This window comes from Geotrypetes seraphini, chromosome 4 (assembly GCF_902459505.1).
Source record: "Geotrypetes seraphini chromosome 4, aGeoSer1.1, whole genome shotgun sequence".
NCBI lineage: Eukaryota > Metazoa > Chordata > Amphibia > Gymnophiona > Dermophiidae > Geotrypetes > Geotrypetes seraphini.
Genome location: NC_047087.1, coordinates 180,405,021 through 180,420,326, shown reverse-complemented (window position 1 = coordinate 180,420,326; position 15,306 = coordinate 180,405,021). Strand labels below are relative to the sequence as shown.

Here is a 15,306-nt window from a genome sequence, read left to right as displayed (position 1 = left end):
AAATAAATAAATAGAATTTTTTTCTACATTGTCTTCTCTGGTTTCTGCTTTCCTCATAGTCTTGTCACTCTCTTCCTTTCATCCACTGTCTACCCTCTCTCTGCCTCTTCTACATGGCATCTTCTCTTCTTGTATTCCCCTTCCATCTCTCCCTTCACCCCTATTAGTCTGGCATCCGTATTCTTCCCTTCCCTCCTCCAATGGTCCGACATCACTTACGTCTTCCGGAGGCAGAGGCGGCAAATGCAGTCATCACAGGACCATCCTGCACCAGTGCAGCTGCCGACTCTGCTTCAGAATAAGCATGGCAGCCGCGCTGAGGTGCAGGTGCCATTTAGAGCAGCTCGGAAGGTTCTGGATCCAGCCGGCTGTGTATCCTCCTAGGGCTGGCACCCGGGGCAGTCTGCCACTGTATGAGGGGACAAAAAAATAATAAAAAGAATGGATAACTTGACCAATTTAGACATATCATACAATTATAACCACAAAAATATGTCATAAAATGTAATTCTAAACTCAAAAGACTCCAGATGAAAAGCAGACTACAGAAAGGAAACCAGAAAAGACCAAACCCATAGTACTAAGATTCAAATGCTAAAATCGGACATGTCCATTATGAAGAGACATGTGGATCACTGCTAATTATAACGAGTGAGTCTTTAAAATATGAGACGGTAACGGGTAGCCAGACCTGGTGGACGGAAGTGATAAATACTGGAGCCAAAACCAGAGCACCGTGATGAAACTTGAATAGAAATATGGATACCTATTTATACTTTTGAGTAAAATTGCAATGCGAACATGTCATAGAAAAGAATAAATAATGTGTAAACTAAAAACCAAGAACAACATATTGTAATACCGAACTCAGAATTAATGAAATAACACGCTAAAAGAACTTAACCCCCCCCCCTAAAAATAGGGCATATACATACTTAAAATGATGGCTGGTTACAAACAGTATGCCTAGACTATATAGACAAACAGGGCAAAAGTAAACGTATGGGAAATGAACAGCTGATAATACAGAGTGTATCATGAAAACATAAGCCGATAGTAGCTCAAAGACAAGCCGACCGGGTAGATGAAAAGTGAAACCTGAGAAAGATCTAAGTTATTGTTCAAATGAGCTTCTATTAAAACCAAAGAATAAAACCACAGCACTCGGGAAAGTAAAAAAGGGAGAGTAAAATGGAGTTACCGAAAAGGTCTCTGCATTGATGAGATAAATTCTTAAGCAGAATAAATGTGAACAGGCGACAGTGGAGCTATGATATTTGATCCGTTGATAGAGGCGCCAATAAAGTGTCAGCAGTGGATTGGATGCACATTGATAGGGGAGGGGCATCGGGCTATTAAAAAAGGCTGCTTTAATAAATAAATGAAAATACTGGTGAAAAACTAAATAAAAAACCAAAACCATGATAAAATGCTGAACCTGACTACAAGTGGTAGTGAAAGTAGCATAAGGCACCCGTAGTACTGTTAGTGCCAGAGCTGCTTAGAATAAAGAACCGTGCTGTATATGAGGAGAAATAAGAAAGAATGAGGTGATAAGATGTAAAGTCCTGGCCCCTCACTGCACCACTTGATAAAACTAAGGAGCGATGTTCTAGAGCAGGGTGCCCACAGTTTTTGGGCTTGCGAGCTACTTTTAAAATGACCAAGTCAAAATGATCTACCAACAATAAAATTTTTAAAAAACATAAAGCACACTGTATGCATAGAAAATGTTAATTATCATTCCTATTCCGGGGTTTTTTCAAAGAGGTCAAAGCAGAAGACTCTATGCACTGTCACCTCAGTAACAACCATACAAAAATAGACAAATACCCCCCTCCCTTTTTACTAAACCACAATAGCAGTTTTTAGCGCAGGGAGCTGCACTGAATGGCCAGCGCTGCTCTCGACGCTCATAGGCTCCCTGCGCTAAAAACCGCTATTGCGGTTTAGTAAAAGGGGACCATGGTGTAAAATATAGACAGCAGATATAAATTCAGACACATTTTGATCACTAAATTTAAAATAAAAACATTTTTCCAACCTTTGTTGTCTGGTGATTTCATGAGTCTCTTGTTGCACTCTCTTCTTCTGACTGTGCATCCAATCTTTCTTCCCTTCTTTCAGCCTGTATGCTTCTTCTCCTCCAGACCTCATTCCCTCCCCCAACTTTTTCTTCCTCTCCCTGTCTCCCTTTCTGTTGTCTCTCTTCATGCCCCCTTTCTTTTTTTCTGTTTCTCTTCTTTCCTTCTGTCTCCCTGCCTGCCCTCCCCCAAGCCACTGCCGCTGCCATCGGGGAATAGGCCCCCAAGCCGCCGCCTCCCCAAACTCTCCCTTCTACCCTGCATCGGGCCGACCAGCATTCCTCTCCCCAACGTCAATTCTGCCATCGGAGAGGAAGTTCGGGCCCAGCCAGGCAGCGATTGGCTGGCCAGAACTTCCTCTCTAAGGGCAGAATTGACGTCGGGGAGAGGAAGGCTGATCGGCCCGGTAGATTGCGATCAACTTATTGGGCACCCCTGTTCTAGAGAAATGCTGCCGGGTCCTGCCTTCACGGAAACAGAAAGTAGGCAGGACCCGGCAGCAAGAACAGCAAATTGTAAGCTTCACTGACCTGTCTCCCGCCTTAGCCAGTAGCGAATGCATTCTCTGGGGCTCTAACATGTGCGTGCCGGCTTCCCTTCTCTTCTCCCCCCCCCTCGGACATAACTTCGGAGGGAAGGCTTCCAGATGAGGCACAGGACGCTGCCTACGGCTTTGTGCACTGCAGCATTGAGGAAGAGGGAGCCAGCACAAAGATAACGCTGGGGGGCAGGCCAGAAGTCAAGGCACAGCATGGAGGGAGGGAGACAACAACGGTAGGGGAAATGATTTTATTTTTTAACTTAGTGATTGATTTACATCTGCTGTCTGTTCAGGAAGAAATGCATTTGTTTCTTTTCCTCTGTGGTTGTACTGCATGCAAAGTCTTGCATCTTAGGGTTTGTTTGTATATATTAGTACTTTTAGTTTTTGGTCCCGTATTGGCATGGGGTTATCTGTGTTCTAGTAGGAATGAATATTGAGAAGCATACAGTTTGCTTTGTATAGTTCAATTTTGTGGTTAACCATTATGTGTTATTAATACAATATTGTGTGTGTGTATATATGAAAAAATGGTGTTACAATTAGTACTATTATGGGGGCAAGGGCGGAGATGGGTGGGGTCTGGCCCATGACTTAGCCCAGTGTTCTTCAACTGCCGGTCTGCAGACTGGTGCCGGTCCACAAAATAATTGTTTTATTTCTGCCGGTCCATAGGTGTCAAAAGGTTGAAGAACACTGATCATTAATATAGCAGAAATACTGGGGTGTGAACTACAAAAATCATACAAATTCCACAGGGTGCCTTTAAATAGTTGAAGTACTGCAATAAGTTCTATCTCACCTCCTGCTGCTGTGAAAAACTGTCCTCAAAACACTAATAGGATAAAGGGTCATGGATTTGATATACTGCCTTTCTGTGCAAGTCTGATCAAGCCCAGAACACTCAAACCTTACTGAAACTCCCAGAAAAATATGTATATAAAATGCTCTGCAGATTCCCCCTCAGATTCTATTACATGTTAGATTGACCTAGCTGAAGTCAAGCAGTTTACAATTGTATGTTGCAAACATCTGTTGCTCTGGCTTTTTTGGTGGCTTGTTCATACTTGATTTATTACTAGTGCTCTATTGCTTAGGCTTACTTTTGATTGGTGTATTCTGATGCTCTGGATTGCTCTGTCTGTCTGTCCAGTACAGTAACTGATGTGGTTCTCTCTTATTCCCCCAGATTCAAAAATATGCATCAGAGGTGGAGAGAGTACATAGAGAGATGGTGGAAGTCGTTCAGACCATGAAGGATGAGAAGAACAGGGCAATAGAAAATGCTTTCATGCAAGCACAAAGAGAAATGAAAGCCGTGCATGAGAATCTTGCAGGTGAGTGTTGCTGTTGCAATTAGAGAACTGCACGGGAACGGGGCTGTCAGGAATCCATGGGGATTCTGTGGGGTTCCCCTTGGATCCACAGGGATCCCCCAGAGTTGTGGGTATCCTGCAAGGATGGAAGTACCTCTTGTGTACCTGTCTCCTGGTGGCCGCCTCCTCCTTCCAGGCAGCTGCACGTGTTTTTTCACAAAGCCGCAGGCAGCGGTTCCAACACATTGCCCACAACTGACCTGGAAGCCTTCCCTCTGATGCTTCCCTCTTCCGGGTCAGCCGTGGACAGCGTGTTGGAATCATTATAACATAATATCAATTTTGGAAATCTTTGACTTGTGCACACATTTATTTAAATGTTTATAAAATGCTACTCAAGTGCAAACTTCAGTCAGGGAACTACAGTGGAAGGGATGCAGTTGTTCAATGGTAAGCTTGTGATGGAGGAGAGACTTGCAGGGAAAAGAGGTGGGAGAGGGAAACCTAGGAAAGGAGGGTGAAAAAAATTCTGTTGGCATAGTAGGGGAGAAAATGTAGGGCCTGGAAGCAATGTGCTGCTTTTGAACAGATTATGTGTGACCTAATCACATATTTACAGGTGTTAGGACCAACCTCTTGACTCTACAACCCGCTTTGCGCACCCTAACGAATGACTACAATGGTTTGAAACGGCAAGTGCGTGATTTTCCTCTTCTGCTGCAAAAGGCACTGCAGACCACCAGGGCAGAGGTGAGGATGAGAATGAAAGTGGGGTTTATTCACAATTGTTTGGATATGATGCTCTAAACTAAATTCTTTATGCTGTTAAGAAACAAAAAACAACAGGAGTTCTGGTGCAGCGTAGCTAGGAGTCCTGACTATAGGTAATATCCCCCTTCCCGCAAGTTGTGCTGCAGAAGAATAACATTTACAATCTTCAACTCTGCCTCCTTCACCATTGGTTGTTGTGCCCCGTTCAGTTTTTCCTTCTGCAAGAGAGTTGAGAAGGTATCTCTTTGATCTGCTCAGGCGCCTAAGGCCCTGATTGGCTCTGATGCAGATCTCTCCAGTTCACACCACTAGCTGGGTATTCTTAGCTTGCTCTTAATAGTTCAGGGAATTGCGCCCCGTTCAGTTTTTCCTTCTGCAAGAGAGTTGAGAAGGTATCTCTTTGATCTGCTCAGGCGCCTAAGGCCCTGATTGGCTCTGATGCAGATCTCTCCAGTTCACACCACTAGCTGGGTATTCTTAACTTGCTCTTAAGAGTTCAGGGAATTGCACTGCCCAGTCCAGTCACCCTAAGTGTACAAGTGGACTATGAAGCCAACCTCAAACCCAGGTACTTCTGTCAGAATTCTGCTTTGGGAGGACCCACAGGTAGAAAAAAAAGATGCCATATCCATGCTGTGGGGTGTGAGAGACAGAGGCCAAACCTGGAGTGGGGTGTGTGTGTGTGAGAGAAAGAGGCCAGACCTGGGGGAGGGGACATGGATACTGGATTTGCAAGTGAAGGGGGGAAGGAGAGGAGAGAGTGACCCAGGGCTGGGAAGGGAGAAAGAGATGCTTGCCCAATGGAGAGAGAGAGAGATGCCACACCATGGGGAGCAGGGAGGGAATTCAGGGTGTGAGTGAGAGAGGTGCTGGTGAGGTGGGGGACGGGCACAAATGCTGGACCCACAAGTAGGGGTGGGGGGAGACAGTAGAGAGAGTGACCCAGACTAGAAAGTGGTGTGGGAAGGGAGGAAGAGATTCTTGGACCAGTGGGAAGAGAGATGCCAGGCCAGGGAGGGGATTTAAAGAGAGACAACTGTAATTGGAGTGAGAGATGAAACTGAGGAGGCTGGAGCCTGGTAAAGTATAAGGCAAGAAGGAATTTCAGGCATGGAATTCTATGCAAAACAGTACAAATAAACTTTGCAGAATTTTAAAATACTGTGCGTAGAATTTCAAATTTTTTGCTCAGAATTTCACCAGGAATAAACCCATGTTTTTAGCCTATAAACCTAAGATTTGTTGGATCTTTCCTGGGGCTCTTCACCTAAATTTCACATACACCCTGTCACAAAGGCTCAAATTATAATTATTATATTTTTTTTTAGAATTGAAGTGGGATTTGAACCTGTACTAATCACTAATCTGCTACTCTGACCTGCTTGCTGCTTCGTTCCGAATTGACATTAGAGCTTGGTTTTCCTTTCCAATTTCATTTTCCGAGAGAAGTGAGGGTGACTGCAACTACTGGGGGATTAATCCCTCCAGTGGTCATCTGCTCAATTAGAGTAACCTTTTGTGACTTGGACATGACTGAAACCACAGGTCTAGATAAAAAGGAGAAATTAAGTTCTTACCTGCTAATTTACTTTCTTTTAGCTTCTCCAGACCAGTATATGTTAATCTTACAAGCGGGTATATATCTCATCATGACAAGCAGGTGGAGACTGAAACAAAACTGTGGAATAGTACATAAGAGGTAACTTCCCCTATTCCTATCAGTCTGCCAAGTAGCCAAGCAGAACTGAGAACTTGAAACAAAAATAAACAGTATTCCAAACAGGAGTAATAACTAATATACCCAAATGTTGTTGGAAAATTCAGAGGAGAGATCCCCAAAAGAAAATGTCCCTACAGCTCGCCAGCTAAGTCAGCCTAGCCACAGCCGCTGTTCTTCAATTCTCCTCGGCCCTAGAAAAATACTAGAACCCACAGAAAAAAACAAAAAGTGCACACACAACAGCCACAAGAACATGACAGTAGAAGGGTGGAGACCTATACCGGTCTGGAGAAGCTAAAAGAAAGTAAATTAGCAGATAAGAACCTAATTTCTCCTTCTTTAGCACTCTACAGACCGGTATAGGTTAATCTTGCAAGCGGGACGTACCAAAGCAGTCCCCATCATAGGTGGGACCCCCGAAGAATACACTCACCAGAATACACTCACCAAACACCGCTTCCCAATGCACCTAAACGTCCATATGGTAGTGTCTGACAAAGGAATGCAAGGAAGACCAAACAGCAGCCTTACAAATGTCCACCGGAGGCACTAGCGAAGACTCAGCCCAAGACGCAGCCTTACCCCGAGTGGAATGAGCCATGAGAAATTCCGGAACAGGCTTTATCCCAAGACAAGCAGGCAGGCTATTCTCACATGTGGGTGACGTCATCCGATGCCTCACAAGCAGACTTGATTGAAGAAACTAGAAGTTTCGAGTTGCCCGCACCGCACATGCGCGAGTGCCTTCCCACCCAGCACAGGGCGCGTCTCCTCAGTTCTTAGTTTTCCACGGAGACGAGAAGTCCGTCTTTGACTCTCTGCGTTCAACTTTGTTCACTTTTGCCTTCTCTTCGACCGCGGTTTGTGATTTTTTCTTCACGAATCGCTGTTTTCATTTGTTTTCTTTTTAAAAAAAATTTTTACCTTCCATCCGTTCTGTGGGACGGGCCGCTCGGCCGCAGCCCGCGAACTTCAACTTTGCGGCGGCTATTTTTCAGCCTATGTCCCGGCCTGCTACAGGATTTAAGAAGTGTCGCAAGTGTCGGTGCACGATCTCCCTCACAGACGCTGCCTCAAGTGCCTTGGGCCGAAACATCATCCAACCTCGTGCCTGCCCTGCCTAACATTTCAGCCTCGAGCTTTCAAGCGTCGTTGCATTTTGGTGGATAAGCTCTTCGACATGGAGTCACTAACTGATCCCTCGACTTCGAAGGCGTCTTCGACCTCGACTTCCATCGAGGCTCCTTCGGCGCCTTCTGCTTCCACCTCGAGCCTCATCAAACCTTCATCGTTTGTAGCGGCTCTTGCTTCGACGTCACCTGCTGTATCTTCCCCTGTTTCCTCAGGTCAGATAGTGGTTCCACTGGTGGTGATTAAAGTGTCCAAGACTACTAAGTCGAAGCACACTCACACTGCCTCGAAGGAACCTCTAGCCAAGGCAGGTGGACCGGTTTCAGACGCGGATCCCACCTTGCCGGCTTCTTTCCAGACCATATTAGAGAAGCAGTTTCTTCAGTACCTTACTATTATGGGTCCTAAACTGCTTCCTATTCTGGGCATTCAGCAGACTCCCTCGAGGTCGAGCCGCTTCCAAGGTCCCAGTCGGAGCTTTCACACTCTGCAGGGAGCAGAGTCTCTGCGAGTGTCTGGTCTGCCATCCAAGCATGAAAAGGAGTAGATTCTTTGCGAGTGCCTCGACAAGAATCCTCCCACTCTCAGCAAGGAGCAGAGTCTTTGCAAATGCATCGAGGTTCCTCTTCCAAGCCTCTGGAGCTTCGATCTACTGCCTCTAGCCCTATTCACAGGTTGGCATCGGCTGCTTGTGTCTCCGAAGCGAAATCTCCTCAATCCTCGAGATCTGGTTCTAGACACAGCTCACATCATTGCTCGAGGTCTTCATCGAGGCATTCTTCCAGGCATCGTTCTTCGCAGGATATTCCCTCTTCCTCAAAGCCTCATTCTACTCCGACCTCGACCAGACCACCGACTCCTTGGTCGAGGTCTCCGATGCCGGACCTTGAGGATTGCCTCATTTGCCTCGTCCAAGTCACCAGGTCCAAGTCTCAATTGCCTCGTCCAAGTCACCAGGTTCCTTCGATGCTTTTTTCCATGCCGAAGCTTCTTCTTCGACACAAGCTGCCTCGACGTCCTCGAGTCCTTCTCGAGACCAAGCCTTACTAGATCAGCTATCTTTTTCGTCTTTCTTGCGACAGATGGCTCTGGATTTGGATGTGAAATTGGATGGCTCCAAATATTCTAAGGAATATCTAGAAGTCATGCGTCTCCCTCAGCCTCCGGCTGAGAGTCTCAAGCTTCCACTTCATAAGCTTTTAAATCAGATTTTTGCTCGATGCATGGAGACTCCTTTTTCCATACCAGCAGTTCCAGGAAAGTTGGACTCGAGGTATAAAACTGTGCATCACAAGGGCTTTGACAACTCACAGCTCTCTCATCAATCCCTGCTTGTTGAATCCTCCTTGAAGAGATCCCATCCTTCCAAGGTTTATGCCACAGTTCCTCTTGGGAGAGAGGGGAAAACTATGGACAAATTTGGACGTCGCATCTACCAGAATGCTATGATGTCCTCTAAAGTCCTCAACTATAATTTTTATTTCATTACTTATTTTGAATTTCTTCTTTCCCTTCTGCCGAAGTTTTTGGCTTATATGGACAACCAAATGCATTTTGAGTTTCAAGAACTGATTGCTTTTTTCTCTCAATTGCGTCTCTATCTCCTTCAATCATCTTATGATGCTTTTGAGCTATGTGCCCGAGCGGCTGCTTGCTCAGTGGGTATGCGTCGTCTTGCCTGGCTTCGAACCATTGACATGGACTCACCTTCAGGACCGCCTGGCTAATCTTCCTTGTCAAAGCAACAACCTCTTTGATGAATCCATCGAGGCGGCCACCAAGAAGTTATCTGACCATGCAAAATCATTTGCTTCCATCGTCAGACCCAAGCCAAAGCCAACTCCACCCAAGCCTACACGCCCTCCTGTCATCTATCAGAGGCGTTTTCCTCCAAAGCCGGCTCCTTATACTCGCCCTCCTTTGAACAAGCAGCATCCTCAGAAGCAACAGCAATCCCAACCTTCTGCTGCAGCTAAGGCTTCTCAGCCTTTTTGACTGTTTACAACAGAGCATAACCTCCATCGTTCTGTCTCTGTCTCCTTTTTCCCCTGTCGGAGATCGTCTCCATCATTTTTACCACCGATGGACGATAATTACATCCGACCTCTGGGTACTTACCATCATCAGGGAAGGATACTCTCTTCATTTCACTCAGGTTCTACCAGAGCTTCCTCCAAGAGAGTATCCTTCCAATCCATCCCAGACCGCCCTTCTTCTTCAGGAAGCTCAAGCTCTGCTTCATCTCCATGCCATCGAGCCTGTTCCCCTGGAACAGCAGAACAGGGGTTTTTACTCCCGTTACTTCCTTGTTCCGAAGAAGACGGGCGATCTGCGACCCATTCTAGATCTCAGGGCTCTCAACAACTTTTTAGTCAAAGAAAAGTTTCGAATGTTGTCCCTGGCATCTCTTTATCCCCTTCTCGAGCAGAACAACTGATTATGCTCTTTGGATCTCAAGGAGGCCCATACTCATATTCCCATCCATCCGGCCTCCCGTCAATACCTCAGATTTTGGGTTGGGAATCTGCCTGCTTGTCCTGGGATAAAGCACAGTTACTTACCATAACAGGTGTTATCCAGGGACAGCAGGCAGCTATTCTCACAACCCACCCACCTCCCCTGGTTGGCTTCTCTGCTAGCTATCTGAACTGAGGAGACTCGCCCTGTGCTAGGTGGGAAGGCACTCGCCCATGAGCGGTGTGGCTGACTCGAAACTTCTGAAGTTTTCTACAAGCAAGTATGCTTGCGAAGCTGTCCACATCTGGGCTCCGTGGATGACGTCACTCATATGTGAGAATAGCTGCCTGCTGTCCCTGGATAACACCTGTTACGGTAAGTAACTGTGCTTTTTCTGAAGAAGATACGCGGACGCAATAACCTCTTTGATCCAATGCACAATGGTAGCCTTGGAAGCGTCATCCCCTTTACGAGGACCCGCAAGAAGGACAAAGAGATGATCTGATTTCCTGAACTCCTGGGTCCTCTGCACATAAGTGCGAAGAATCCGACAGACATCTAGCTTGCGCAACTTCTTCTGCTCAGAAGATCCCTCCCGACTACCCAACACCGGGAGGGCCACTGCCTGATTGACATGAAAAGGAGAAACTACCTTTGGCAAAAAGGAAGGAACAGGCCTTAACACTACCCGCTTCCTAGAAACTTCAAGAAGGGAGGCCTACAAGAGAGAGCCTGCAGCTCCGAAACACGTCTAGCAGAAGTAATAGCCACCAAGAAGACCACCTTAAGAGTAAGGGCCTTCAACGAGCAGGCGCCCAAAGGCTCAAAAGGAGGGCGCAGCAGACCAGACAAGACCAGATTCAAATCCCAAGAAGGAACCGATGGCTGCACGGGAGGCTTGAGCGATTTGGCCACCCGCAAGAAGTGAACGACATCAGGAATGGCAGTCAGCCGCTGACCTCGTAACAACACACGAAAAGCCGACAAGGTGCCAGCTGAACCTGGAGAGAAGACCAACCAGGCCCCTGTCCAGGCCATCCTGCAAGAATTCTAAGATGTTGGGCAGGGAAGCGCAAAAAGAGACCACTCCACGGCCCCACATCAATCCTCAAAGATGCGCCAAACCTGCACATAAGCCCGAGATGTGGAAAGTCTCCAGGACCCCAAGAGGGTGGAGATCACTTTATCTGAATACCCCTTCTTACCTAGGCGTCCCCTTTCAAAAGCGAAGCCTTAAGACAAAAGGGACCCAGATTGAATATGGGAATGGGGCCCTGAGTCAGTAGATCGGGCAAAAGAGGAAGAGGATCCAACACCAGATGCTGCACCAGATCCGCATACCACAGATGGCAGGGCCAATCTGGAGCCACCAGGCCTGGGTGATGAACAATGTGGAGAAGAACTCTGCACACTAATGGCCACTGAGGGAACACATACAACAGCCCCTCCATTGGCTATGGTTGAACTAGAGCATCTAGGCCCTCGGCCTGACCGTCTCTGCGATGACTGAAGAAGCGGGGTGTTATCCCAGGACAAGCAGGCAGCCTATTCTCACATATGGGTGACATCATCCACGGAGCCCGGATGCGGACAGCTTCGCAAGCATACTTGCTTATAGAAAACTTCAGAAGTTTCGAGTCAGCCGCACTGCACATGCGCGAGTGCCTTCCTGCCCAGCACAGGGCAAGTCTCCTCGGTTCTCAGTTTTCCGTGGAACCGAGAAGTCTGTCTTTGACACTCTGCACTGAACTTCGTGCCTTCTCTCACCGCGATTTGTGTTCTTTTTAGTTGCGAATCGCAGTGTTACTTTCTTTATTTCTATTTTTAAAAAAAAAAAAAAAAAAGACTTTATTTTTCTTAGTCGACTGTCAGGGCAGGCCATTCGGCCACAGCCTGCGGGATCTCAGTGTTGTTCTTGCTCAGTTAATGAAGCCTCCATTTGAACCAATGTCTATGGCTCATCTGAAAAATCTCATTTGGAAAGTAGTGTTTCTCATTGCCCTCACATCTGCTCGAAGAGTCAGTGAGCTGCAAGCTTTAATTGCTGATCCACCTTTCACTGTGTTCCCACCAAGGGCCCATGACAAGGTGGTCATTCGTACTCATCCTAAATTCTTACCTAAAGTGGTTTCAGAATTTCATCTCAACCAATCCATTGTTCTTCCAGTGTTTTTTCCAAAGCCTCATTCTCACCCTGTAGAATCAGCTCTTCATACTCTGGATTGTAAACGTGCTTTGGCCTTCTACTTGGAATGCACCCAACCACACAAAACTGCTCCTCAACTTTTTGTCTCCTTCGATCCAAACAAGTTGGGACATCCAATCTCTAAGTGTACCATCTCCAACTGGATGGTTGCTTGTATCTCTTTCTGCTATGCCCAGGTTGGACTGCATCTACAGAGTCAAGTCACAGCCCATAATGTCAGGGGCTGACCCCAACACTGCACTATCAACTGAAAGGCCACGTGGCTTAGACCCCACTCTCTGGGATCTAACATGTGACAACTGAGGAAGTCAATGAACATTCTCCACTCCAGCTATGTGGGAGGCCGAAATGTCCTGAAGGTGGGACTCTGCCCAGACCAGAGCTGCCTCCTGCGCTACCTGAGTACTCTCGGTGCCCCCCTGATTGACATAGGCTACCACCGTGACGTTGTCCAACAGAACTCTGACTTGCCCGACAAGGAGTGGAAGGCTAACAGTGCCAAACGGACATCTCTGGTCTCCAGCATATTGATCGACCAGGATGCCTCCTCGGTGGACCAGGTGCCCTGAGCTGAGTGATCTAGACACTGAGCTCCCCAACCGAGGAGACTGGCATCGGTGAGAAGCACCGTCCACTGTGGTTGATCCAGACTCGTCCCTTGAACCAGAGGAGAGATCTGGAGCCACCAACGAAGACTGCAGCTCGCCAAGCCTTTCAGAGGAACAGGGAGATCCAAATTCTGCCTCTGGGGTGACCACCTCCGAAACAGAGCATACTGAAGAGGACGCATGTGGCCCCACACCCACCTTACTATGTCTAGGTAAGCCGCCTCAGCAGCTGAAACCTGCCCCTGTTTTCCAATACAGGGGGAAGGTCACCTGAGGTTGCAGACAAAATGGAGGGGCTTGTCTGTGAAAATGGCGAAGTTCCCGCCAAAAATAACCCCTCTAGGGCCTGTAGCGGCTGGGAAACCTGAACTGCCCCAGCTGCTAAAACAGGCAAGCCAGCATCAGTTGTTAAAAAATCAGTTGAGAGGGAGTCCCGAGCAGAACCAGCAGTAAGGGAATCCTTTTTACCCTTACCATTGGTGGCTGAGGAAATCCCTCTGTGAGCGGTGGGGAAGACCAGGCTGCTCCCTCCCGACTCGCAAGGTACTAGCAGCGGGGAGCTCTGCACACCTTCTACCACTGCGGATGGAGCTCCACCACCGCACCGGCCCAAACTGCCGGGTTCATGCCTGCTGCGAATGCCTCGTGTCTGGACCAAATTGTACACCACTTCCCCTGAGAAGTGCTCAATTGGTCCATATGCGACCTAGCTAGAAGAAAAGTGCCGGTTAGTTAAAAAATACAGTAAATTACAGCATATTTAAAGGGAAAGCAACCCTTCAGATCGGCACTACCTCAGGATTTTTTTTTTCTGGCTCTCAAAGCAGCATGCCTTGCTTGACTTAGGGGGCAAGGCTTACTGCTGAGGCACCTCTAAAAAAGTATTGGGGAGGTGGAGGAAATGGGGGGAGGGACCCAGCACGAGACCCTCTGGGTTTAAACATAGAAACATAGAAACATAGAAATAGACGGCAGATAAGGGCCACGGCCCATCCAGTCTGCCCACCGCAATGACCCTTCCCCACCTAACTCAGTGAATAGATCCCACGTATCTATCCCATTTGGCCTTAAAATCAGGCACGCTGCTGGCCTCAGTGACCTGAAGTGGAAGATTATTCCAGCGGTCAACCACTCTCTCAGTGAAAAAGAATTTCCTGGTGTCACTGTGCAGTTTCCCTCCCCTGATTTTCCACGGGTGCCCCCTGGTTGCCGTGGGACCCATGAGAAGGAAGATATCTTCTTCCACTTCGATGCGACCCGTGAGATACTTGAACGTCTCTATCATGTCTCCCCTCTCTCTGCGTTCCTCGAGTGAGTAGAGCTGTAACTTATCCAGCCTTTCCTCGTAAGGGAGATCCTTGAGCCCAGCGATCATCCGGGTTGCCATTCTCTGCACCGACTCTAGTCTCAGCACATCTTTTCGGTAATGCGGCCTCCAAAATTGCACACAGTACTCCAGGTGTGGTCTCACCATGGATCTATACAATGGCATAATGACTTCAGGCTTACGGCTGACGAAACTCCTGCGTATGCAACCTATGATTTGCCTTGCTTTGGAGGAAGCTTGCTCCACTTGATTGGCAGCCTTCATGTCCTCACTGACGATCACCCCTAGGTCACGCTCTGCATTAGTTCTTGTTAGGATCTCGCCATTTAGGGTGTAAGTCTTGCATGGATTATGGTTTGACACCCCCGAGGTTGGATGGACCTCCAAACAGGGCCCACCCAAGTTCAATCCAGCACAAAAACGGGGACTGGGATCCTAAACAAATTCTAACAGCCCTACCAAGAGAGATGGAATATTGTTTATTTCTGTTTCAAGTTCTCAGTTCTGCTTGGCTACTTGGCAGACTGATAGGAATAGGGGAAGTTATCTCTTATGTACTATTCCACAGTTTTGTTTCAGTCTCTACCTGCTGGTCATGATGAGATATATACCCGCTTGTAAGATTGACCTATACCGGTCTGGAGAGTGCTAAAGAACATCCTTTTTAGACATAGATGTTTCTTCCCATTCAACAATCCCTGTTGGATATCCCAATTTTGGACCTTCCCTAATTCTGCCCACAATATGCCTCCTTATTATTTGAATGAAATGCTATGTGAAACGTCCAAATTCTGACTGCTAAAATCAGGATTTGGATGTTTTTAGCTGATGGACATATTTTTTTTTAAAGTATTTTAAGATGCTCAGTTTCAAAGCAAATGGACATCATTGTTTTTTATCTGTAGTAGGTGTTTTCCATAGATAGGATTGACCAGGCATACAACCCCAAGAGTTTGTATTTCTTCTTGAGTAGTGGAACTAACTGAAGGACTGAGGAGACTACAGTGCACAGGAAGGGCAACACCTGCTCAGAACTATGTACTAGTTCTGAGTGCTGGGAGAGCTATTCCATCCTAGCAACAACTAATGCCACCTTCTTGTGTGCTTGATCAATCTTGCTATCTATAGGGGAAAAAAATTACAGG

General features: G+C 47.1%; 1 protein-coding gene across 8 annotated transcripts in view; it reads left to right on the top strand.

The window, feature by feature from the left end:
* Positions 1–15,306, top strand: part of KIFC3 (kinesin family member C3) — a 184,542-nt gene that overhangs the window by 108,159 nt on the left and 61,077 nt on the right. For all 8 annotated transcript variants that reach the window (XM_033942231.1, XM_033942229.1, XM_033942230.1 and 5 more), the window contains 2 exons: positions 3,815–3,962; positions 4,561–4,691. In XM_033942231.1, the coding sequence (XP_033798122.1) occupies positions 3,815–3,962; positions 4,561–4,691 (279 nt within the window). The remainder of the gene's footprint in view (positions 1–3,814; positions 3,963–4,560; positions 4,692–15,306) is intronic.